This window comes from Mus pahari, chromosome 9 (genome assembly GCF_900095145.1).
Source record: "Mus pahari chromosome 9, PAHARI_EIJ_v1.1, whole genome shotgun sequence".
In the NCBI taxonomy this organism is placed as follows: Eukaryota; Metazoa; Chordata; class Mammalia; order Rodentia; family Muridae; genus Mus; species Mus pahari.
In genome coordinates, this window is record NC_034598.1 from 61908283 (window position 1) to 61933869 (window position 25587).

At 36.4% G+C, this 25587-nt stretch overlaps 1 protein-coding gene across 2 annotated transcripts in view; it reads left to right on the forward strand.

Annotated features, from left to right (window-relative positions):
* The window catches only part of Trhde (thyrotropin releasing hormone degrading enzyme), a 388187-nt gene that overhangs the window by 278246 nt on the left and 84354 nt on the right, over positions 1–25587 (forward strand). For both annotated transcript variants that reach the window (XM_021204999.2, XM_029542439.1), the window contains exons 8-12: positions 4138–4203; positions 6064–6251; positions 10331–10419; positions 22849–22982; positions 23094–23149. In XM_021204999.2, the coding sequence (XP_021060658.2) occupies positions 4138–4203; positions 6064–6251; positions 10331–10419; positions 22849–22982; positions 23094–23149 (533 nt within the window). The remainder of the gene's footprint in view (positions 1–4137; positions 4204–6063; positions 6252–10330; positions 10420–22848; positions 22983–23093; positions 23150–25587) is intronic.

The window sequence follows — 25587 nt, forward strand, 5'->3', positions numbered from 1 at the left end:
TCACAGGCATATATCCAGTGACCTCTTTGTACCAGGCTTTGCGCAGCATTGTTGGTTAAACAGTAGTCAAATGGGATACCACGTTCCTTGATTCCTTGTAGTTTACATGGATAATGTGGGCAGTCAGGCGGTTAACAAGCAATGATAATATGATGAGGAAATGTTATTATGTAATAACATTAAATATGAATCTAACAAAGATAGTTTACAATTAAACAAGGAATTGGGTGGGAAGCAAAGATTTCCTGGGGGAAATTTATCAAAAGTTAAACTGGGAGGATAATCCGAATTTAAGTGGGCAGCGGAGATAATCATATATAGAACACCTTATAAGCAAGAGAGTTAGAATAGATTTGTTAGTCATATTCAAAAACATCTAGGTGTCTCCTGTGAGGTTATGGGACAAGAGAGAAATAGATTTTGTTGAAGAGGTATATGTTTGAGCTGCATGATGGAGTTTGGATAATATTTGGAGCCTACCAGTTATTCATGTGAGAACGTGACTGAGGATATTCTGATTTCCTGATGGAGATTATAGTGGAAAGAGATGGAGCAACGGCAGGAGCACTTTGATTTTTCCGAAGCAACATCGAAGAGAGTGCGCACCAAAGAAGTGAAGTGGAGTGGGGGGCTCTTGAGGAGATGTTTCAAATGACTATAAAATAACTAAAATAAAAATGTTATCACTGGAAAATGCTGCCGAAAGGGGCTGATGCATAAGGGCAAAAGGCTCAGTATTCAGTGTGACTCTCATTATGTCTGTAGCACATCTTGGATGTTGGATTGGGCAGGCAGTTGTGCACGTGCACAGCCTGTTTGTGATTTGGATATGGGCTACGTTCTCTGAGGGCCAGTGTTTGTTTTGTTAATTGAAGATGTAGTGTTCATTGAATGAGATAAAATACATAGGAACTCACACTGTCCTACAAACTCGGCAAAAGTATTTCACGTGTGTTTTACTCACCATCATTACCAATGACACTTTTCTTTCTTTCAGCCAATTTTCCTACTTATGGCATGAAATTTTCAAAAATATTAAAATAGATAACGCCTATAGATTTCTTAAGGTGTCCTGGGAATTCTCTACTGTTACAACATTGTATGTATTCTTATAAAAGTAACTACATGTAGCTTGCTCTTATTGTATTTATCTCATAAATGAGAAAATAGGCAAAGGAGCTTAAATATGGTGACTTGTCCATAACTCACATAGTGAGTGTTCAACATTGGATGTGATTCCAGACTGTAAGATTCCTATTCTTCTTCATTAAGTCCCCATGCCATGATACCTCTCTTCACCAGTAGATATATAAACGTATATGCTTATTGGATATATGTTTAGCATCCGTATTATGTACCATGCCCCTTTACATAGCCAAGTGGTTCTCTTTGCTTGCTATTTCTAATAACTCTACTTCTAAACTACTTGGGGTGGAGTACCCACAATTCTTTACATCAAAGCATTTGATTTTATGTAATCTATTTCTGGTTGATGTTCATATACCTGGAGGTTAACATCGATTTCTATTTTAGATTCATATGTGTGAGCCTCTCCATATTCATTGCCTTGCAGGTTTTAAAGAAACATAAAATCGTGTTAATTACATACAGATACTTGAGCATATCTTGCAAAATGGTCGTTGTAGCATGACTTCTCCAGGGTCATTCATAGGCATAAGTTCTTCACACAAATAGCACCTTGGTTTTTGCAATTGTTTTTAGTGCCCTGCTGACATCTCCTCAGCACCTATGAAGCTGCAAAGTTGTGAAGTTGCTTGGTTCATGCTAAGTGCTTTACATATTTTATGAAATGAATGACTAGATTATTAACTATTCAAACAGGTTTCACTGCCCTTTGGATTTTTTTTTTTAATTATGCTAGGCAATGACATTCTGTTTATTTAAGAAATTATTGTGTTAGGACATTAAAAAAATAACATAACAACAAACCTTTCTGGGGAGAAATATTTGACATACTCATACTTCCATTACCTCTGAGGACAGTCTAAAGGGACCCACGAAAAACACTCTTGTTACTGACCACTGGTATACTTATGCTGTGGTTTCCGCTTCACTCTGACAGTTGACGTTTCAACCCTCTTGAAGTGGAGCTTTGTTATGAACTGGAGGGCAACCATGAACTCTGTTTGAAGATCCATAGAATAGGATCAACTTCTGGCATAAGTAGTAGGGATGTCCATGGCCTATGAGAAGAAAATTCAATGTTCTGGACTTCAGAGCACTCCCTGTTTCATCTTTTCAGTGTTTTAGGAGAACGTTCAGTTATACCTTACTAAATGAGTTTCTTTCTTAGTTTTAGTTTTTGAGAATTTCATCCATGAGTGCATTGTATTTATTCCATTTTCCACTGTTCTCCTTAGGCTCCTTCCTACGCCCTGTTAGATTCATGACTTATTCTTGAGTAATAACAATAATAATAATAATAAACCTTGATCTGGATATTCTTTTCTTTAATTTAATTTTATTTGTAATTTATTTTTTACACTCCATATTCCATTCCTCCCCTTCCCCTCCCACCCTCCAACTGCTCCACATCCCACATCTCCTCCCCACCACATCCTGTCTCCACATGGATGACCCCACCATGCCCCCCATCTGACCTCTAAACTCCCTGGCACCTCCAGTCTCTTGAGGGTTAGGTGCATCATCTGGTGGTCCTCATATATACATGGATTTAACCCTGACCACCAGGGATCAGATGACTTACCAGTTGGGCTTGTCCCTGGATAACATTGACTCACCCTCTGTTAGTAGCCATTGGCTATTTTTTCCATGTAGTGCTGTGGCTAATACTGAATTCTTCCCAAGTCCACTCCTTTAAATGCTGAAAGAAATAAAAAAAAATTTGAAATTGAAAGCTGAGGTAATGTATTTAAAACCCATGCCCCTGCTACATCCCTCTCAAAAACATTTCTTGGGTTTATGTTGTACAAACTTCCTGAATCTTGATGAAAGCTGAATGGGGATCCACGTTAGTTATGAGGAGTTGTATGCATGTTCTATTTTCAGTTAAGTTATTCATAACACCTGATGATGAAGTTGAATGTGTGGTTGCTAAGTAGGGGTTGGACGTCACCTCTCTGGGCATATGATTAAGTGGGAACTGTCATTTGCTCTGCTGTGAATTGCCACCAAGAGCTGAGTCTGTCGCAGGTTCTACTGTCTGTATTTAAAATTTGCTTCCCTCATGTTAATTATCCTCAGAGTGCCCCATTCCACATAAAGTATTGAAAAGTCAGCAACTCTTTTCAGTTCAAGAACTTTGATTTTTTTTTTTAAAGTAATTGTGTCTTCTTGCCTACATGATGTTAAGGAAATAGAATTTTGAATGGAAGGATTTCTTCACTTTTTTTTTTTTTGATATGTCAGATTTTCTGTTCATTTTTATCTTTGAAATCAGGAAAAAAACTGTCACTAATTATCTTGATAGCTGTCACCTCGATAATGAGACAGACCACACTTCTCAGAATGGAGTTAGGTGTGAATCAAAGTGTGTAGGTTTAACCACTAATGGAACATAATGAGAAATGGAAAATCCAAAGCCTGAAGCTGTGAAACAAACTTAGGAGTACTTCTTTATTGATAGTAACATGTGCTTCATACTACAGAAATAAGTATCTGTTTTGCAACCATCAGCCTTTCCTTTGTATAGAACAACCAGAGAGAGATTGGAGAGTGGGAAATTCAGCTCACCGTCAGCATATACCAACTAAAGAAGCTTCCTTTTTATTTTTCCATGAAAGCATATGCTTCCCTTTGAAAAATTGAAAGGGGTGATCAGAATGTTTGTTTTATTGCAGAGGTCAATTTCTCAAAATAAACTGACGTTGACCACCTCATATAGAGTATATCCTGACCTTGGGAATCCATATAATGTGATTACAGCCGTGAAAATCCTTCTTAAGGAGTTAGTGTTGTTGGGTGAGCTAGGAAATATGTTATTGTTGAACCTCTTGGGAATATTTTTAAATGAGATTCTAAATCTTTTTTGCATGTCTCTCTCTTTGCTTAGATGCAATTCCACACATGGAAATGGTTAATTGAATTGAGAAGTAAATGTGTTTACTGGTAATTGCTTAACCTTTGAATAGTAATTACAATTTTATATTCTTATAGGATTATTTAACCATTCACAAGTATGGCAATGCAGCCAGAAATGATCTCTGGAATACATTATCAGAGGTAAAGTAGAAGAAGCTAAAATATTGAAGTATGCTCTTGGGCAACTGAATTTTGTTTCTAAGACGTTAACATTGAAAGTTTATATTTACTTTGTATAATTCTTCTTTCTTCACATTACTTTGGTGTTCTTTATGTGCTCTATACAGAAGATAAGACTTAAAATTATTTGAATCACAAATGTTGGTAAAAATTTTCTTGTCTACTTTTGAGAGTGACATTCATTAATTGATTAGTTAATTGAGAATATTTAATTAATTGGTAATGTTATAAATGTCTATAATCTATTTAAGTCATCAAACATGCCTCCATCTTCTCTCCTCAAATGACTCCCCTGTTCTTTCCATCATGATCCCATGTCAATTTCATGGGTTCCTTTTTAAAATCTCACTCAGTATCCATTCCTCTATTGAGGGACATCTGGGTCCTTTCCAGCTTCTGGCTATTATATATAAGGCTGCTATGAACATAGTGGAGCATGTGGAGTACTACTCAGCTATTAAAAACAATGACTTTATGAAGTTCTTGGGCAAATGCATGTATCTGGAAGATATCATCCTTAGTGAGGTAACCCAATCACAAAAGAAGTCACTAGATATGCACTCATTGATAAGCGGATATTAGCCCAGAAACAAACCAAGAAGGAAGACCATCTTGTGGATACTTCATTCCTCCTTAGAATAAGGAACAAAATACCCATGAAAGGATATAAGTACAGAGACAAAATTTAGAGCTAAGATGAAAGGATGGACTGACTATCCAGAGACTACCCGATCCGGGGATCCATCCCATCATCAGCCACCAAACCCAGATACTAATGCACATGCCAGCAAGATTCTGCTGAAGGGACCCTGATATAGCGGCCTCTTGTGAGGCTATGCCAGTGCCTGGCAAACACAGAAGTGGATGCTCACAGTCAGCTAATGGATGGAGCACAGGGCCCCCAATGGAGGAGCTAGAGAAAGTACCCAAGGAGCTGAAGGGGGATGCAACTCTGTAGGTGGAACAACAATATGAACTAACCAGCTGAGCTCTTGTCTCTAGCTGCATATGTAGCAGAAGATGGCCTAATTGGCCATCATTGGGAAGAGAGGCCCCTTGATCTTGCAAACTTTATATGACCCAGCACAGGGGAAGGCCAGGGCCAAGAAGTGGGCGTGGGTGGGTAGGGGAGCAGGGGCAGGGGGAGGGTATGGGGAACTTTCGGGATAGCATTTGAAATGTAAATAAAGAAAATATCAAATAAAAAAAAATCCCTTCAGTGCTGCCAATGTGTGAGTTGGTGTAGGATCATCTCTATGATATAGAGAAGCATGGGAAACCCTTTGGGGGTGGCACAGGCTTGCAGAAAACTCATTGCCTTCTCCCCCTGGTCAGTAATTGCCACCGGCTCCTCTCCTTAGTGTGAGAGTCTGTGATTCCTCTATGCAGTCCATGCTGAGATTTTAACTAGTATGATAATACACAGGTCTTATGCAAGAATCATAACAACACTTTTGAATAATATCTTAATGTGGTATGATAGATTCATGTTAAAAAAATTGAAGCTTTTAGAAAAGTTTTACTACATTATACTAGACCTATCAGGGACGCAAAATAATGCTAAAGTACTTGCTCTAACAATAACTCACATTTTATGTTCTGCTATGTAAAATTTTAATTTTAGTAAACCTTAGCTGTATATACGGAATATAACCATATAAGCCTCTCAAGGCAAAAATTAATTTTACTAGTACATACTGTTAGCTTTACTGCTTTTAAATCATTTCTTATTGAAGTGATGGTAAAAATGAGAACAGATTAATGTTAACCATGCTTTCAAGAAGTGTTAATAGATTAATTTATACAATTTTCATTGTAAAGGCTTTAAAAAGGAATGGAAAATACGTGAACATACAAGAAGTAATGGATCAGTGGACACTCCAGATGGGGTATCCTGTTATCACCATCCTGGGAAACACGACGGCAGAAAATAGAATACATATCACCCAACAGCATTTCATTTATGACATCGGTTCTAAAACTAAAGCACTTCAACTTCAAAACAGCAGGTACAACACACATCATAGACTGTCTGTGATTTCTAAATGTTGCTTTACATTTTAATATTTTAAATTGTTGAGGAATATTTTGCATTTAAAAGTTTTGACGAATAGTTAACTATTTGTTAAGGAAGTCCTAAAATATATGTGGACCACTGTTTTAATCCTTTTATTTACTGTTTCATTGTGCTTCTTCTTTTATTGTGTTTCTTCAAGATTTTAAAAACCATTTAATTCAATTTTTCAATAATTTATTTAACGTGTATGATGTTTTGCCAGTTTGTATGTCTATGCACCATGTGAATAGCTAGTGTCCCGGGAGATCATTGGATTCCCTGGAACTGGAGTTAAAGATAGCTGTTACATATGGGTACTGGAATTCAAACCTGGGTATTTGGGAGAGCAGCTCATGCTATTAACCACTGAACCTTCTCTCTATCCCTTCCTCAAGATTTTAAATTTCGGTGTAACAGCATTTGTTTCAGAAGGCAGAACTTTGAATTAACATGGTGACTTTCAAAAGAGAAGATTGGGATTTCACTTCTTTATGAATAGTTCTAGAATTAAATTCAATAGTTAAAATGTATTGCCCATGAATTAAGCAGAACTGAACAAAATGTGCCTTACAGGACAAATGAGAACCGAAACTAACAATCTAGGAAAGCTCAGTAAACCGTTGTTCTGTAGTTAATAATGTATGAGTTAAAGGAACATAATACAGACCCTAAAATAGCCATGCTTTAGTGGGGCCATGAAGGATCAACATATGTTCTTTTCCTCTCAATTAGTGCTTGAGCTCACTGGCTAGATATAAAACATACACAATTGCTTCCTGTATGGTGGAGTTTTTCCCGAAATTGGATCTCACTGTGTAGCCAATCTGGTCCCAGACTCACTATGCATTCCTGGCTAGCCTCGAACTTACAGAGGTCATTTTCTCCCATCAATCATATCTGTCTAGAATCATGGTGTATTACTTTAACTTTCTTTTGCAACCCTTATCAGTTTTATTCCATGTTTTCTCCTTTGTTCCTTATATTAAATGATGAGCTGAAAAGAGATAAAAGTTTTATTAACCAGTTTCATTTCTTATAAGATGCTCTAATAAAAGTGGATTGCGGGGTGGTAGGGGTGGGGAGGAGCACAGAGAGGGACAGGGTGAAAATTAATAAACAAGATTAGAGGTTTTGGTTGGATTACTCTGTTCTCTCTTGTTTCTTTGGAAAATAAGGCATCTGGTTTTATCACTTATGGATCTCCATGAGACCTGGAACACACAGTTGGCTGTGACCCTCAGAGGTCTTGAAGTCATTTCCAGGTTAACTTGTTCCAGACATGGATATACAGAGCCATGGTTGAGAAATTCTTTGATACTTTCTGAAGGCTCTATAGAGATTTTGAGTTAGGAAAGCAAGGTCATTATTTTTATTCAGTGTGTGTGTGTGTGTGTGTGTGTGTGTGTGTGTGTGTGTGTGTGTATGTGTGCTCTTGTGTGCCAAACTGCACATGTGGCAGTTAAAAGACTACCTCAGGTGTCAATCATTGCTTTTTATATTGTTTGGGGGCAGGATCTCTTGTTCATCATCATGTATGCTGGACTATATGATCTGGATTCTGTCATCTTGGCTTTGCCTCCCGTGTTTACATAGGGTATTACAAGTGTGTGCTATAACTTTACGTGATATATAGGGTAAACTTGTTTCTCGCTGAGACTTGTCTCCAGCAATAAAGCAAGGGCTTACTCTAGATATACCTTGATGTTGGTACTCAACTCTCCGGATTCTTGCAATGCACATTGCCCTGCTGCAGTCTCACTATGGTCAGAGAGGGTGGCAGTGTGTCTGCTGTACTCTTTCTGGGAAATGCAGTGTCAAATGCTCCCATTTATTCCCTCCCTCTCTAGGTCCAGGATCAACATTGTCAGGCATCAACCTTGACTTTGCTAGGAAGTACTTTGCTGATACAATGGTAGAGAGAGACTAGACCAGGTCTCTGAGAACTGCTCTCTTGACATAGTGTCACTGATGTAGAGAAACCTACAGGAAACAAAGTATGACAGGATAAATTTTGAACAAAAATAATTTTTGACCTATAACATTCATTACTATACTAGCCTTAGCCTGATCTTTTAAAACAGAAGGTAATATCTGGGCTGTGACAACATGCAGAAGACCAGAGAGCTTTATATCTGCTAGAAGCACACGGAGTTCATAAACCCTGAGTACTTACCACACAACATGTAAAGGGATCTGATGCTGAGTCAAAGCATCACTTAGTCCCAGGAATGATTTTCTATTTAAAAAAAAATAAAATCTATATTTCAATTAAACTGTCTCAATTTAATATTATTGATCATTTACTTCCTTGTGACATTCTGGTCAAAGATTCAATACCAATTCTATTTTGTATTTGAATTGAGCCTTCTTAACTCTTTACTGCACAATGTATTTCATTGATGTAATAGAACTTGCTCATCTATGCCAAAATATCTAGTAAGTTGTGAATATTTTCCAAGATGAGTTAATTCTTTGTTTTCTTTTTCTGCCTGGAGATATTAGAATATGATTACAACGTACTCAAAAGGTTTTATGAAGCCAGTAATTATATTTTTCATACATAGTCCTTGTATTACAGCATAGAAAGATCCTTATATAACTAAAGATTTCATAAAGTTGGCTGATGTGTGACTTAGCATGACATTTGTTCCAGAATCTTGTTACTTAGACAGTGGGACATTTTTTGTGGCATTTTTAAATACATGAAATCACTACTTTGCAATATTGCATAACGTCTCCTCATATGCCAAGTTGCTTCTTAAAGCTCTGCTCTACAGAGGATCACAGCCACCAACCCAGGCAGGCTTCTTTTTACTTCTGAGTTGATGGCAGAACTTTATATTGATCTTTCCTTAATATTTATAGTACTTTTATGAAGAATTCTCTTCTCCCAACAATATATACACACATATATTCACATGTATTCTGCCTTTCTCTAATAATAAGCGTTAAATGTTTCTTCACTGTGAAATGAAAACCACTGAGGAAGACAGGAGGGCCCAGGGGTCTGGACATGCTCATTACACCGTCTATTACTTCAAGTGCTCACTCTTAAAACTCTTCAACACACCTTTCACTCACACAGTTACTGTGTGTGCACAAAATGTCTTGTTATATTTCGGGTATTGATTTCTTACGATGTAATTGCAAGGTTAAAATAGCTTTTTTTTTTTTTTTTTAATAATTCTAGAAGGAACCAAAGTGCAGTTGATATATTGATGATAAAATTATTTCATGTATATTTGGCTACTTAAAGATTAAGTTGATATCACCTCATCCATGAGTTTAGACCTTTATTTTTTACCCTGTGAAGAAGTAAATGAAATAAAATGTTTCCTTTTAATAGGTGAGATTTGTGGTTAACCCTCTAGTTGCTGGCTCTTTGACACACAAACTGAGAAATTTCATTTTGGAAACTAGAACATGAAGTGTGTCCTACATTATTCTATATAGCTCTGAATTTTTGTGAAAACTGATCATTTTTATTCTTTATTCTTTGCTGAGTACTTTGGTTTTCCATATTAATCTCTCTGTATAAAATATGTGGATCATGCCTGTCTGATGTATTAGGCAATAAATAAAGACAATGTTAATATGTAAATGTAGGAAAATACTGAATTGTCTATTAGTCTAAAATCCAGGAAAAAAAGTAGAGAAGACCTATTTTTAGACTTTAATCTCTAAACAGCTTGGCATGAATTTATAGATTTTAGTTGCATTTATTTCTAAAATGCAAATCTATGTTTGCAAGATAAGTTGTTTTGTAGAAGTTCTTTGCATTCAAGTTAAAACTTGTAAACACCAAGTCTCCTTGGTGGCATTGGGAAGGTAAGCTTATGTTTTGTATATATTGTTTAGGCCTGAGATTTATTTGCTAATTGATTTCAATGATTTATTGATGGTTTAAGTATATTTTTCCCAAAATGAGCAATTAAAAACTGTACTGAAGATGTATAGGCAATGCTTGCTTGCTTTGTTTTAGTATAGCTGATATGCCAGTTTTGATTCTTAAAGCTTTCTTTTATTTTCCAGTTACCTGTGGCAGATTCCATTAACCATTGTGGTAGGAAATAGAAGCCATGTGTCTTCAGAAGCAATTATTTGGGTGTCTAACAAATCAGGTAAAATATAAATTCTCTCCCAGGAAACTGTTTGCAGCCAGATAATTGTTTAGAATCTGTACCTCTGTTTTCAGCTGCTACAAAACGTGAATAAAGACAAATTGAAAGTAGAAAATGGTAACTGTAATCACTTCTGCGAAATTAGGCACAATATGGTTTCTAAATAGCTTAATTTTAGACTGATGTAAATATTAATTTTTTCTTCCAAAGGCAAAGGTAGTTATAGTATTAATTTTCTCAGAACTGTATAAATGTATAATCTAAAATGTGATTGAAATATAATTGCAAATCGTTGCAGAGTATGAAGGATGCTAAAGCAGAGATCTCATTTTTAAGCTCATTCCCTGACTACCTTTTCTTCATCAGGTTGTCTCTATAAAGGATGAAAAGACAATATTTCCCTTGGTATTAGATAATGGTAGGGCCAGTTATAAGGACTTAGGAAAGATATCAAACACCCTCCTTAGAATAAGGCCTCAAGGAGCTGAAAGAAATCAAATTCCATTCGCTTTCTAAATATCTTCAAATAAATCAAATAGAGGGCTATTTCAATTCATTGTCAGAAAAAAAGCTTTTTTTTTTTTTTTTAAACCCAATCTGTATCCTTCATGCTAGAGTATAAAACAGGTTTCTTCCATTTCTGTTTTTTTGGTGGCTTGGAGAAAAGGACAATTATCTTTTAATGTAACATTTCATTTAGATTTGGATGATCAAGTGTGATCATATTTTGATTTTCTTACCGCTTTCTCACAGGCTAGTGATTTGTATTATTTTGTTAATCTCTAGGAAGCATTTTAAAATCACATAGCTTTTAATTTTGAGTAAAATCAAGTATGAAGAAGCATTGATTTCCTCATAGATATTTATCTTGTAAGGGATATATATTCTATATTCATATATTATTATATATGTATATGTATATATGAGGATGAATCAAAATGCTAATGCTAAAACATTTTGGTGTTCTTCATTTTAAATAAAATGCTTAAATTTTCTTCATTCTCTTTCTCACAATTGGTATTTATACCATGATCCGATTCCATACTTACTTATCTTTATCAATCTTGTTTCCACTCACAGAATTGTTTTATTTATCCATATATTTTATTAGGAAATGATGAACGAGAACACAAAGTTGCCATTGTAATGTTGCTACTGTTAACACAAAATTGCCATTGTAATGTTGCTACTGTTTACATTATATGGAAGAGTAATCCTCAGATACAAGAGAGAGTGTTCTTGGAAGGTGGTATGGGAATGGGGAAGCCAGAAAAATGTAAACATATTTTACACTTAAGACACTTTAATTTAAGCTATGGTCAGATGTAGGGATCATGTGACTCCTCCTGAACATGTTGCTCAGACCTGTCCCCTGAAGCTCTGGTCATAGCATTCTCTTAATCACATGAGCAGGGACAAAACTGCCATGGATTTCCTTGTCTTACCGATGACTATGCCTGGGGATTATTTTTAAATATCTACACAGTGTTTTTCTTAAAATTAACCTTTTCACTTATGCTGAGTATTAATCTAACATCACCTATGTGGATATGATCATTTTATATACAGATGTACAATTTGTAAACACAGAGTTCTATGAGAGTATTGCAATAGTGGACTGTGGTAAGTATAGGACACCTTCCCACCCCAAAGCTACATCTATTCCATCTATATAGGACAGTGTGCCATTTAACATTAACCCAGAGTATGTTCTGTTCGGTGTATGCATAGTCAAGGTGAGATACCTAGGCTTGCAGGAGATATCATCTGAAGTAAGTGTGTCTTGAAAAATCTATAGTAGAAAATATTAAAGATCCTGGCCTAAGGCTTCTTCCCTACCTTAGACCATTTGTGTTCCCAGATGAAAGAAATATACAGCCTTTATAATTTTTAATATGCCTTATGCAGCACAATTGCCTACACTCCATGCTTTTAGAATCTATTTCCCTATTGATAAACCCAAGTTATTACTTGCAATGTTTCATCTGGGCTGATCTTAGCTCCAACTGCACAGCCCTCTGGGCTACATTCTCTTGGCCCTTAGCCCATGGTGGCTCTCCTCTCGCCTGCACATTTCTTCTTCCCTGGCCACTTCTTTCTCCTCCTTACCTCCATGTGGTTTTCCCTCACTAGGCCCAGGAAACTTCAACCCCTCTTCTACCTCTTCTACCCAACTACTAGCTGTTGCCATCTTTATTTACCAATCTCAGTTAATTGGGGACAGGGTCACTCAGTGTCTTACATGTAGGTAACCAATCTTAGAGGCCCCAGATTAGCATTAGAATACAAGTAGCATTAGGCCAATCCACTACAAAAACCTTATAAGTAAGGAAACATGTAAGAAAGAGAATGGAAAGATTACCTTATTGCACTACCTGTTCATTTCCATTTTAAATATTGTCCACTTCGTTGTGAAGGCTTTCATTCTGATGACTATCAATAGAATGAAAGAGAGTTCAGTGGGGAAGACTGACTTTTGTATCCTTTCTTCCATATTATTTTGTCTAATTAGGTTGAAAATAAAATCAAGTTATAATGAAGACAATCATTTAAAAATATTAAAAATAATGATTTATTCCTATCACCACAAGGTGAAATAAATTACACGTTTAATTATGATAGCTAGTCAGTGTTTGCAGTTTCATTATTGCTGGTGTGCCTTTCATTTTTGCAATATTAAGGTATGTCACTGGTATGTAATATCCATAAATTTCATCTAGTTTTTCACATGTTATTGACAATTCCTTTTAAGGACATGTTGGATGCATAATTAAATCACAGATAAATGCAGATTATTATATCCTAAATGTATTTTGTGTACCTGCTTTTAAAAATATAAAAGGTTAAAGTATTTTTCATTCTTACTATGAAAATACAAATAATCCAAACATTTATGAATATACTTGCATGTTAATTGGGTGTTTATGAATGGTGAAAGGAGGGAAGGAAACAAATACAACACTGAAGATAATTTAATCTCAAATATTAAAAATTGCATAATGTATGGCTTTCCTCCAAAGTGATTTACTTATGACCCACAAACACTGAAAATTAGGATTATCTTTTATTCCCATTTTATAAATGTGATGATCAAGTCTTGATGAATGCTTGCCCAGTGTGCCAGTTGTCTACCCAAGTGAAAGTCTGCTGTTTTGAGTTTGGTTTTCTTTTCTTCAATTCATGAACACATGCGTGTGCGCAAACACACATACATATGCACGCACACGCACATACACACTATTATATTTATAACAGGTTGATTTGGTGCTCTGTTGGTTCCTCAACACTGTTGGGGGTAGTTCTAATACCTGGGACCAGTTGTACTGCTAACCCCTCCTGGCTTCCCTTTTGTTTGTTATACCCACCTTTGGTAGAGGAGGTGACTGCACTACTAGCTCCCACCTGAGACCGGTGGATAAAAGACACACAAACACACACATGCACATGCACAGGAGTGCGCACACATACTTTGTAACTTTACAACTTGCCTTCCAGGCATAACTGCTGGGCATTCCTTTCTCCCACCTGGAAAAGTCTGTCCTTACAATTTACTATCTCTGTCTCTCCACTTGCCTGAAACTTCAGTGGCTAGTCCTACCTAGCCCCTGCCAAACATCCTTGGCCACCCATCTATAGTGGAGGCCACCTGCCACAGCTCCCCACCCCCACCCCCACCCCCACCCAGACCTCACACAGTTGCTGCATTCTCTTCTTGCACTGCATCTTAAAAGGCTCCTCTATCCTTTCCTGATTCTGCCTTTTCCTCCTGGGACCTGGCAGTCCTGCCTATACCTTCCGCCCAACAATTAGTCCCTGATCTTCTTTACTGAAAAATCAAGAAACAATTGTGGACCACTCTCTACACAACACAGTGTTTTGCACTTGCATATGAGTGTTTATGGGCTTCAAGAGATATTACTTCATTGGATTTTCATAAGAATCTAGTGAAAAAGATCAACATATACCATACTCTCTGCAATGGTTTGTCCCATATCATCATATATACTGTCTTAGCTGACTTTCCTCTTATTTTATTTTTAAATATCATGTCCTACAAGTAGCATATTTGCCTATAAATGCTTAACCAGCATTCCGTTGTTATTCCCATAGTTACTTTAAATGTGTTATAAAATACCAACTCTTCTGTACATTGATATAGTGTCAGTTGTGTGCCATTTTGGATACACACACACACACACACACACACACACACACATATATATAATTTTCAATTATAGGAACATTTGAAATATAACTTCCATACTTTTTTAGTACAGAACTCATCAAATACCATACCTCATTAGGCCATCAGAAAAGATCTTTTTAAAATTCATTGTCTGCTATTAGTTAATTTGCAGAACATTTTGGGCATGTAATTAACAAGTATTGCAAAGACATTTTAAAATCTATTACAAAATCTTTCTGGGAATTGTTTCCCAAAGAACTCATTTGTAATAGACCCATACAAATATTCATGAATAGTAATATCTTCAGGATTTGGATATACGTTTATTAATAGAATACTTTAAAACAATTGATGCCTGTCTTATTTTATTCAGGCAGTGTAGACGATATAGAGATTATTATCATGTTTTTATCTATACACTCATTTGACTAGAATCTATAATATTTTTAATAGAATGATAAAAATCAGAATTAATATAATTACATGGGATTTATAAATGTCACTTATCCAATTTGTCCATAAGGAACAGCTTTGGAAAATGAATTTGATAATGTAAAGTATGTTATCATTTGATGTTTGCAAAATGTATGTCATTTGTTCATATATTAAACTTGATGCTACAGCTTAACTAGAAAACAACACTAAAAAGTGTTATTTACATATGTGGGTCTGAAAGATGTCACAGTGTTTAGAAGCATGTACTGCTCTTACAGAATACCCAAGTTTGGTTCTCAGAACATATTTTGCATAGCTCACAGCATCCTGTAACTCCACCTTCATGGATTCAGTGTCTTCTTATATCTGCATGAACCTATAAACACGTGTTCATTACCTACACACACATGCACATGCACACACACACTTAAAAATAAACAAGCTTTAAAAGTAAAATTATCAAATGTATTTATTTACATATAAGTGGAGTTTATTCAGTTAAGATGCTTATTTAAGCTCATTAGACATATATTGTTGACTATACATACATTACATCACCAAACAAAAGAACATACTTTCTTTTCAGCAGCTCCATGGAATTTTCTCTGAAATTGACCACATACAAGTACAAAAAGCAAGTCTGAACACATACAGGAAAATAACATCACCCTATACGCTACCAGATCACAAATGATTAAAGCTAGTATTAGCAATAACAGAAACAACAGAAAGTTTACAAACTCATGGAAACTGAGAATTTGTATACTGAATTAAAATTTTATAAAGACATAAATTAGGAAAGAAATTAGAAGATTTATAGAATGGAATAAAAATTAATACACCACACATCAAAACTTATGAGACACAACAAAGGCAGTTCTAAGAGACAAGTTCATAGCACTGAGTGTCTACATTAAAAAGAATATACATATCTCATAAGAGTAACATAACAGCACACTTGAAAGATCTAGAACATAAGAAAAGAAATTATAACCTAAAGGATTAGAAGGCAAGAAACAATGAAATGTGGCACTTAAATAAAGAAAACAGAAACAAAAAATGCACAAAGAATTAATAAAACAAAGAATTGATTCTTTGAGAAATTCACCAAGAATGACAAACCCTTATCCAAATTAATTAAAGGTATACAGAAAATATCTAAATTAACAAAATTAGATATAAAAAGAAGATATAACAACAGATACCAAGGAAGTCCACAGGAACATAAAAACAAACTTTAAAATTTGTTGTCAAGCAAATTAGAAAACCTAAAAGAAATGGATAATTGTTTAAACACATGCCACCTATCAAGGTTAAATCAAGGTTAAACAGTTAAAATAGAACTATGAATCCTAATGAAATATAAGCAGGAAGTAAAAGTCTTCGAGGAAAAAAATAAAAGAGCCCAGGAACAGAGGTTTTAGTACAGAATTTTACCAGAGTGTCAATGAACAGTTAATTCAAATACTCTTCAAACTATTCCACAAATTAGAAACAGAAGGAGCATTGTACAATTTTTACAATACCACAAAAATATACCTAAGGCACATAGAAAGCAAACAAAGAGAATTAATATCAATTTCTCTTGTGAACATAGAGGCAAGAATTCTCAATAAAATATTTGCAAACTGAGTTCAAGAACATATCCAAGACATCATCCACCATGATCAAGTAGACTTCATTCCAGAGATGCAGGATTAGTTGAACATTACATGAGTAGGGTAAGTGTAATCCACCATATAAACAGACTGGAGACAAAAACCAAATGATCATTTCAATAGATTGAGAAAAGTCTTTTGACAAAATACAGCACCCTTTTAAAATAAAAGTCCTGGAGAGACTAGGAATAAAAGCAGTGCCTTAGTTAGATTTTTCATTGCTGTGAAGAAACACCATGACCAAGGCAACTCTTATAAAGGAAAACGTTTAATTCGGGCTGGCTTACTTGTTCTGAGGTTCTTTCCATTATCATTATGGTAGGAAGCAAGGCAAGGTTCATGCTGTAGGAACCGAGAGTTCTACATATTTTTTATTTTTAAATTTTTTATTAGCTATTTTCTTTATTTACATTTCAAATGCTATCCCAAAAGTTCCCTATACCTCCCCCACGCCCCTGCTCCCCTACACAACCACTCCCACTTCTTGGCCCTGGCATTCCCCTGTACTGGGGCATATAAAGTTTGGAAGACCAAGGGGTCTCTCTTCCCAATGATGGCCGATCAGGCCATCTTCTGCTTCATATGCAGCTAGAGACAAGAGCTCAGGGGGTACTGGTTAATTCATATTGTTGTTCCACCTACAGGGTTGCATCCCCCTTCAGCTCCTTGGGTACTTTCTCTAGCTCCTCCATTGGGGGCCCTGTGCTCCATCCAATAGCTGACTGTGAGCATCCACTTCTGTGTTTGCCAGGCACTGGCATAGCCTCACAAGAGGACACGGTATCAGGGTCCCTTCAGCAGAATCTTGGGTTTGGTGGCTGATGATGGGATGGATCTCTGGATGGGGATAGTCCATCCTTTCATCTTAGCTCTGAATTTTGTCTCTGTACCTATATCCTTTCATGGGATTTTGTTCCTTATTCTAAGGAGGAATGAAGTATCCACCTTCTTGGTTTTCTTGTGCTTTGCAAAATGTATCTTGGGTATTCTAAGTTTCTGGGCTAATATCCGCTTATCAATGAGTGCATATCTAGTGACTTCTTTTGTGATTGGGTTACCTCACTAAGGATGATATCCTCTAGATACATCCATTTGCCCAAGAATTTCATAAATTCATTGTTTTTAATAGCTGAGTAGTACTCCATTGTGTAAATGTACCACAGTTTCTGTATCCATTCCTCTATTGAGGGACATCTGGGTTCTTTCCAGCTTCTGGCTATTATAAATAAGGCTGCTGTGAACATAGTGGAGCATGTGTCCTTATTACCAGTTGGAAGATCTGGGTATATGCCCAGAAGAGGTATTGCTGGATCCTCCGGTAGTACTGTGTCCAATTTTCTGAGGAACTGCCAGACTGATTTCCAGAGTGGTTGTACAAGCTTGCAATCCCACCTCATCTTGATCTAAAGGCTTCTAGGTGAAGCCTGGCTAACAGGAAACTAGAAGGAATGATTCAAAGCCCACTTCCAAAGTGACATACTTCCTTCAACAAGGCCACATCTCCTAATACTGCCACTCTCTGGGACAAGCATACTCAAACCAGCACAGTTCACTCCTTGGTCCCTACAGGCTTGTTCAGTGTAAGTCTATGGGGCCATACCTTGCCATAGAATGATCCAAAATACACTTTGTCTCAACAGTGTTAAAAGTCCAAAGTATTTTCTGAGATCCATCCAATCACTTAGCTGCAATCCCCTCTAAAGTCAAAAAGCATATATCATACCTCCAACACCACAGGATATACATTTCCATTCTGAAATGTCATAGTTAGGAAATAAGGGACCAAAGCAAGCCAAGCAAGCAAGCAAGCAAACAAACAAAAAACCAGCTGGATAAACTCCAAACTCTGCAGCTCCATGTATGATATAAAGTTCTCTTCAGATTTCTGACTCCTTTCAGCTTTGTTGACTACAAGAAACTTTCCTCTGGGGTTGTTTCTACTCCTTTAGCAGCTTTCATGAGCATGCATCCCATGGCTCTGATATCTCTAGCATTTTTGGGTATCTAAGGGAATGTAAATTTATACCTTCTTGGTACAATGTCTGGGATCCACATATGATCTTCTCCAAAGGGCTTGGGTCATTTCTCCAGCTTTTCCCTCTGAAGCACTCTAATCTCTGGTTTACTCCACTCTACTTTGGCTGCTGTTCTTGGTGATCATCCCATTGTAATGGCATCTCCAAGTCTCTAGAGTCTTATGCTGCAATCAGGCTTCACTAGAAGCCTCTCATAGGCTCTCTTCATGGTGCCAACCCTCAACTTCTTTGCATGATCCCTTCAGTGCTAAGTGGTCAACTGCAACTGAGGCTGCACCTTTTCCAATGGCCTTCTATGGCCTCTCACAGTACTAAACCTCTGCTGCTCTCCATGATCCCTTCATGCCTTCAAAACCAGTTTCACCTGGGTGATTCTTATACCTTACCAGGGCCAGCTGCCTCCTGAGGCACAACCTTGGCAATCTCTGGAGCACAGCTTCTTTGTGCTCTCAGAAAACACTCCCTAGGAGATTTCACCTCAGTGATGCTGGTCTCTTCTTAATCACAGCTAATTTCTTAGCTCCAGTTAACCAACACCAATTGTCCCATTATTCCCTTATATTCTTGACTCTAAAGCCAGTATCATGTGGTTGAAGTAGCTGAATTCTGCTGCTTGATGGAGCTGAAATTGCCCTCCTTCTATTACATCATCACCAGCTTTCTGTTTTCCAGCTCCTTCACTGTCTAAGGTTGGTTGTCCTGGAACTTGCTCTGTAAACTGACCTTGACCTTGACCTTGATTTGTGTGCCTCTGTCTCCGGAGGTCTGAGACTAAAGGCATGTACCACTATACCTGGACCTAAGGTTTCCTCTACTTGGAACTTTCTCTGTACCAGGTTGACCTTGAACTCAGAGATCTGGCCTCCTTCGTCTCCTTGAATTAAAGGTGCCATCATTCCTGGGCCTTAGCTTTTCATGGCCACATTTTTCAAAAGTATGTGTCATCCATTTCTGGATTGTAGTTCTTTCCAGGTTAATAGTCCAAATGAAAACAATAACCAGATAATAGTAATACATAATATGATAAAGCTATTACTTGTTCAACAGCAAATGCAAAAGTAATGAGGTTACCTGGGTTCGATCTTGCTGCACACTCACCACTACCTTGATCTGTTTATATCCTTGAACACAGGATTTAGCTCCATTGCACTTCCTGGCACCCTTTTACTCTTTGAACAATACATTTTGTATTATTTCTTTTTTCTTTTTTCTTTGTTATATTTCATCAAAATGCTCTTCATGAGAGTAAACCACAGCACAGAATCTAAAATGGGTTGTTTTGAGATTTCCTTTTCCAATGCAATTAATTTGACTCTCTTCACCTGAGGTTCAGGCAGACTCTTCAGGCAAGAGCAAAAGGTGGCCATATTCTACACCAAAATACCAGAAGAATAGTCTCTTGGCCACATACAAAAATTCTTTTCTTCGGAAACCTCTAGAGCCAGGCTTCCACAGTTCAAATCACCCTCAGCAACAAAGGCTTCCCTATTAGACCATTAAGTCCCACTTAAAGCTTTCAGCTGTTTTCCAAAACCAAACTTCACAAAGCAAAATTCACATTCTTCCAAACAAAAGCATGGTCAGGCATATCACAGCAATACCCTAGTCTCTTTTACCAACTTCTGCCTTAGTTAGTGTTTTCATTGCTGTGAAGAGACATCATGACCAAGGCAACATTTAATGGGCCTGCTTACTGGTTCTGATTTTCAGTCCATCATCACCATGATATGAAGTATAGCAGTGTCCAGCCAGGAGCTGAGAGTGCTACATCTTGTTCTGAAGACTGCTAGGAGAAGAATGGCTTCCAGGCAGCTAAAAGGAAGGACTCAGCCCACCCCAAGTGACATACTTCTTCCATTAAGGCCACACCTCCTAATAGTGCCACTCCCTGGGTCAAACATATTCAAACTATACCTCAACATGTCAATATAAATGACTTATGGCCAAGTTCATAATCAACTTCAAATTCATATTTAACTTAACTGAATTCAAAGTTTTACTATTCTTTAATTATTAAAAGGATACCATTTGCAGAAAACTACCACCAATAGATGAAGAGTTGTTGAGTCCACGCCCAATGCATACATCTAGAAAACATCCCCCAAACCTAAGGCTTGAGAAACACTGTGGAATATAGGTAGCAAAAGGACAAGAGCCAGAACGTATGGAGTTTGCTGGGAGATGCTGTATCCTGGGTATACAGAAGCTCTTCACATAAGGTCTCACTGGCATGACTGCCTATGCGTGCGCTGATCATGGACAATAATAGAGATGCTATTGTGGATGGGAAAGAGGCCAGGAAACTGCAGTCGTATACAAAGAACTACAAGCAACTATAGAATGCCTAGAGCAGCGGCTATTGTCTTCCCTATGGAAGATCATACCAATTGGATACTTGATAATAAATTATCTGCCCTGAGTTCATATATACAAGTGACATTATACAGACTGAGCAGATTATGGATTTAGGAATATAATCAAAAATATAATGTACATTTCCATTTATGTGTGTAATGACATTTAGTATAAAAGAGGCCATGCATTTTAAAGAGAGTGAGGAGGGGTGTATGAGAGACTCCTGTAAAGGAAATGGATGGGGAAATGATGTAATTACACAATAATCTCAAAAACTAAAAGAAATAATTTTTAAAAGTTTTGAATATTTGAAGGCAATCAGGATTACTTATGGAAAACATTATCTTCAACACTTAAGATTTAATTTTCCCAGTCCAGACATGATTATTTAAAGCCTCTTTCTATTACGTTACTTTAGCTTGTCAAAAATATCTTCTACAAAAAGAAACTTTCTGATGAAAGTGGGAGATGCATAAATTCATGGGTATAAGAATACGCATTTGGAAGGCAGTTTGACAACATGTCATTTAGTAAAACCACAGTAGGCTCTCCCTAGACCCTGTGACCACGTGAGACTTAGAGTATAAATATAGGGTTAAGTATAAATTTGGCTTCAATTACATTTTGTTATTTGGCTGATTTTTAAAAAATTTTTAGCCTGTAATATACATTGGATTAATTACTCTGTGCCATACAACCTTTCTTGTGCACTCTTTACTTGATAGTAATTTATACATTCCTCTCTTAAAAGATTACATGCATATTTCATTTCTTCTGTTTATAAAATCTTGATAAAATATTTATGGTTTTTGAGTTGTAGAAATTAAAACATACAAGTATGTTTTCTTCTCTAGTGTTTTTTTTTTTCCATCTGCACCCCGAACTGTGTCTGTGTGTGAATGCAAATATTAATTCAACTTCACTGTGCAAATTCCGTCATGAGTAAATCTTGAAGTTCAACAGAAAAATTATTACAATTGTGAATGATGTTTGTCTTGTGAAAGCCATGATGATAGGTGACCGTACACAAGTGAAGGCAGCTTTATGCCACATTTGAAAGAGTTAAATATTAAATATATATGAAGTTCTAACAGGTTTCCTGGCCTTTGTTAATTGAAGTACTTCATGAACAGAAGTTCAGATTTTTCCTTTATGAAGGAAGCATTTTCTTTGCTTCTAACTCTATGTGGAACTGTTGGAGCCTTGAGCAAATCAGGTTCCCTTGTTTTATCATTATTGATGGTTTTGCAAAGTCTCTTAGTTATTTGAACTTTTAGGGAAAACATGAGAAAAACGCCAAATACAAGAATGACTTTTAAATGAATAAGTACTATTTTTTTTTTTTTTATTACTTTCTCTCTGGGTAAAGCTAATAGGATATAGGTCTAAAGACCTCTTTTGTTCTAGCTGCAAATACACAGATACAATCTAATTAACAGCTATGTGAACATAGTGGGATAATTCTAAATGACATTTATTTCAAGTATAGAAACTGTATATAGAATAAAGAGTTGTGTCAAAAACAAAATTGCTAATTATGAAAAACTCACTAATTGATGTAATAACGAGTAAAAAAATCAACACTTTCTTTTCAGATTTAGATGAGGGGATTAATTAAAGAACGGGTTTCAGTTACATTTTAGGGTGACATTTTCTTCAAATTCTTAGTAGTGCTGTTTCTGGCTTTTAAAAGACTTTATTCCTTTTTAGCTCTAAAAAAAAAATTAAAACTCTCCTTACTGTCAACTGCTACTTGCAGAACATCACAGAATAACGTACTTAGACAAAGGAAGCTGGATCCTTGGAAACATCAATCAAACCGGCTACTTTAGAGTCAACTATGACCTAAGGAACTGGAGATTACTGATCGATCAGTTAATCAGGAACCATGAGGTATGTCCTTGATCTACTCATCAGTTGTCTGGTTTGCAGGGTGAACACCTGTCGTTTTAATGATCAGAATTACCCCCCTCACCCTTTCTTTTTTCCTAACTGGACTCACAGGTACTTTCTGTCAGTAACCGTGCGGCCTTGATCGATGATGCCTTCAGCCTGGCCAGGTATGTTTTACTTGAGCTCTCCACAATAAAATCCACGATTGTAAGATTTTTCACATTATCTTAAACTCTGTATTATCTATTCGTACTTACACGTTATCCTCTTTCTTATGATATATTTGTTTATGTATCTGAATTATATTCCCTGGCCCCAAACTCTAAGTCAATAATAGCCATGGGATATTTCCAAGACAGCAGAAGCTTTATCAGTGTTGCTGCAAGTTTAGTTAAAAAATCTGGAGAGTCTCATGATCTCTTCATTAATGAGCTCTACACAATGGCCATTGCTGCCGCATAGAACATTTGATAGAAAATACCTTCAAGAGTTAGCAAAAGAGTTACCCTCACAAATACCAGGGTAACTTTAACTTCAAAGTGGTACTTGAATATTATTCATTTGTGAAAAGTTTTATGCTGAGAGACAGCAACAAATATTCCACAGCATATCAATCATGTCCCAAACGATTTGATTGCATTAATTGTTACGTGACTTTCATAATAAGATTTATCATGTTCTTTTTTTTTTTCTTTTGGTTGTTCAAGACAGGGTTTCTCTGTGTAGCCCTGGCTGTCCTCAAACTTGACGGGTTGACCAGGCTGTCCCGAGCTCACAGAGATTCACCTGCCTCTGCTTCCTGAGTGCTGGGATTCCTCACGTGCTCCACTGAGATTTTTCTGTACTTTATCATAGTTTGCTAATTTTTTTCCTAATCTGTGATTTGTTTATTTATCAATTATTTGTGTTTGTACACATGTGCCCATAAGGCTTAGGTTAGTAGTAGGGATCAGTTCATTCTTGAGATCTGGAACTGCTTTTACAGTTTATGTGCCCTATCAAATTTCAATTCTTTACATATGTTACAAATACTCCTTTCCCTGTAGAATTTCAATCCATCAAATGATGAATTTACATGCAGGGCACTTGATTAATTATTTTGATTGAAGCATAACTGAACTATCAAGCAAACTAAGAGATTGTTATGGCTGTGTGCGTGTGTGTGTGTGTGTGTGTGTGTGTGTGTGTGTGTGTGTGTGTGTAAATAGGCAATGTCTAAGGGAGTTCAGAGGACAAATTTGAGGTTCTGTTCTATTCACATAAAGGACAAAAACCAATCTACTCTGACTCTCCCCTTCATTATTACCACAAAGTATCACAGGGCCATCACTATTTTCCTTTCTTATTTGGTTCACCATGAGGTGGCACAGTGTGCTGCAGAGAGAACCATATCACTCAATGAGAACATCCAAGAATGATTGATCCTCAGGATCTACAGTGGAGGAAGAAAACCAAAGTGGGAAATTGTCCCCTGACCCCCTCACAAGTGCCATGGTACATGTCATAAGGAACATGGTTCATATATCTCAGATCACAAACACACAAATAATAATAATATAAATAAATAAATAAATAGTGTAGTAATTAAGCTAAGCCCTTGAGCAAAGGTGAGGACCGTTCCGTGATGCTACATCATCTTATTATGGGAAAACTTAGAAGCAGTAGAGATGGACAGAGGCCTGTAGAAATGGTGATATATGAAGATAAAGGTCAAGATGCAGCTTTGTAAATACTTTTGAACAACAAAGAAAAAGTGTTAAGACGTAATTTCACTTCATCTAACACCTACTGTTGCTTTATCATCCTCGGAGGTAAAATTTGGAATATTTGACATATATTATACCAGACATTTTCCCTTTCTACACCTTTATGCTGTTAAATTTTAAAACTATGAAGAAGATTTATTCTATCCCCTGAGTCATTTATGAAAATAAATTCTGAGAGCTTTCAATAATTTCAGACTCCTTATGACGCAGCCTCTGGAGAGGACCCCGGATAATTTTCTGTTGTGCTTATTTGGAGTCTTCTAGTGTGGATTCCCATAAGTGGAATTTGAGGCTGGAAAAGCATATATTTGGGGAAAAAGGCAAGAAATATATCACAAAGTCTTTCCCAGTAAAATCCTACTGTCAACCCCATGTAAAGTCCAATTTTCTCAAACTCTCCATTACAGCAAATGTGTAATCATTTAAAAATTGAAAACTTGCTAGTTCAAACTATTTAGAATTTACCTCACAGTTTAAATAGTTATGCTTTTTGTTTCTTACACATCTACTATCTGTATCTTCCTTTCTGTGAATTATCACTTAGTACAAGAAAGAAACTGCAAGCACTAAGAATCAAGCAAAAGTATTTTTGTTTGCATGAGTTTTGAGTATTATTCATTTGCATCTGTTTGCAAAATTTTCTCCACCATTGCACTTCATGGTATTTCATCATTAAAAGTCCTTTTTTATATATAAAGCAAAATATTCTGATTATCTATATATTACATTTGTTTTTTCCTTAATCAGTTTGCATGTATTGGATGAAAGGAGACATAATTTTCTTTAAAATTACTTAACTTTTTTTTTTTTACTAATTATTCCAACTTTATTTACTTAAA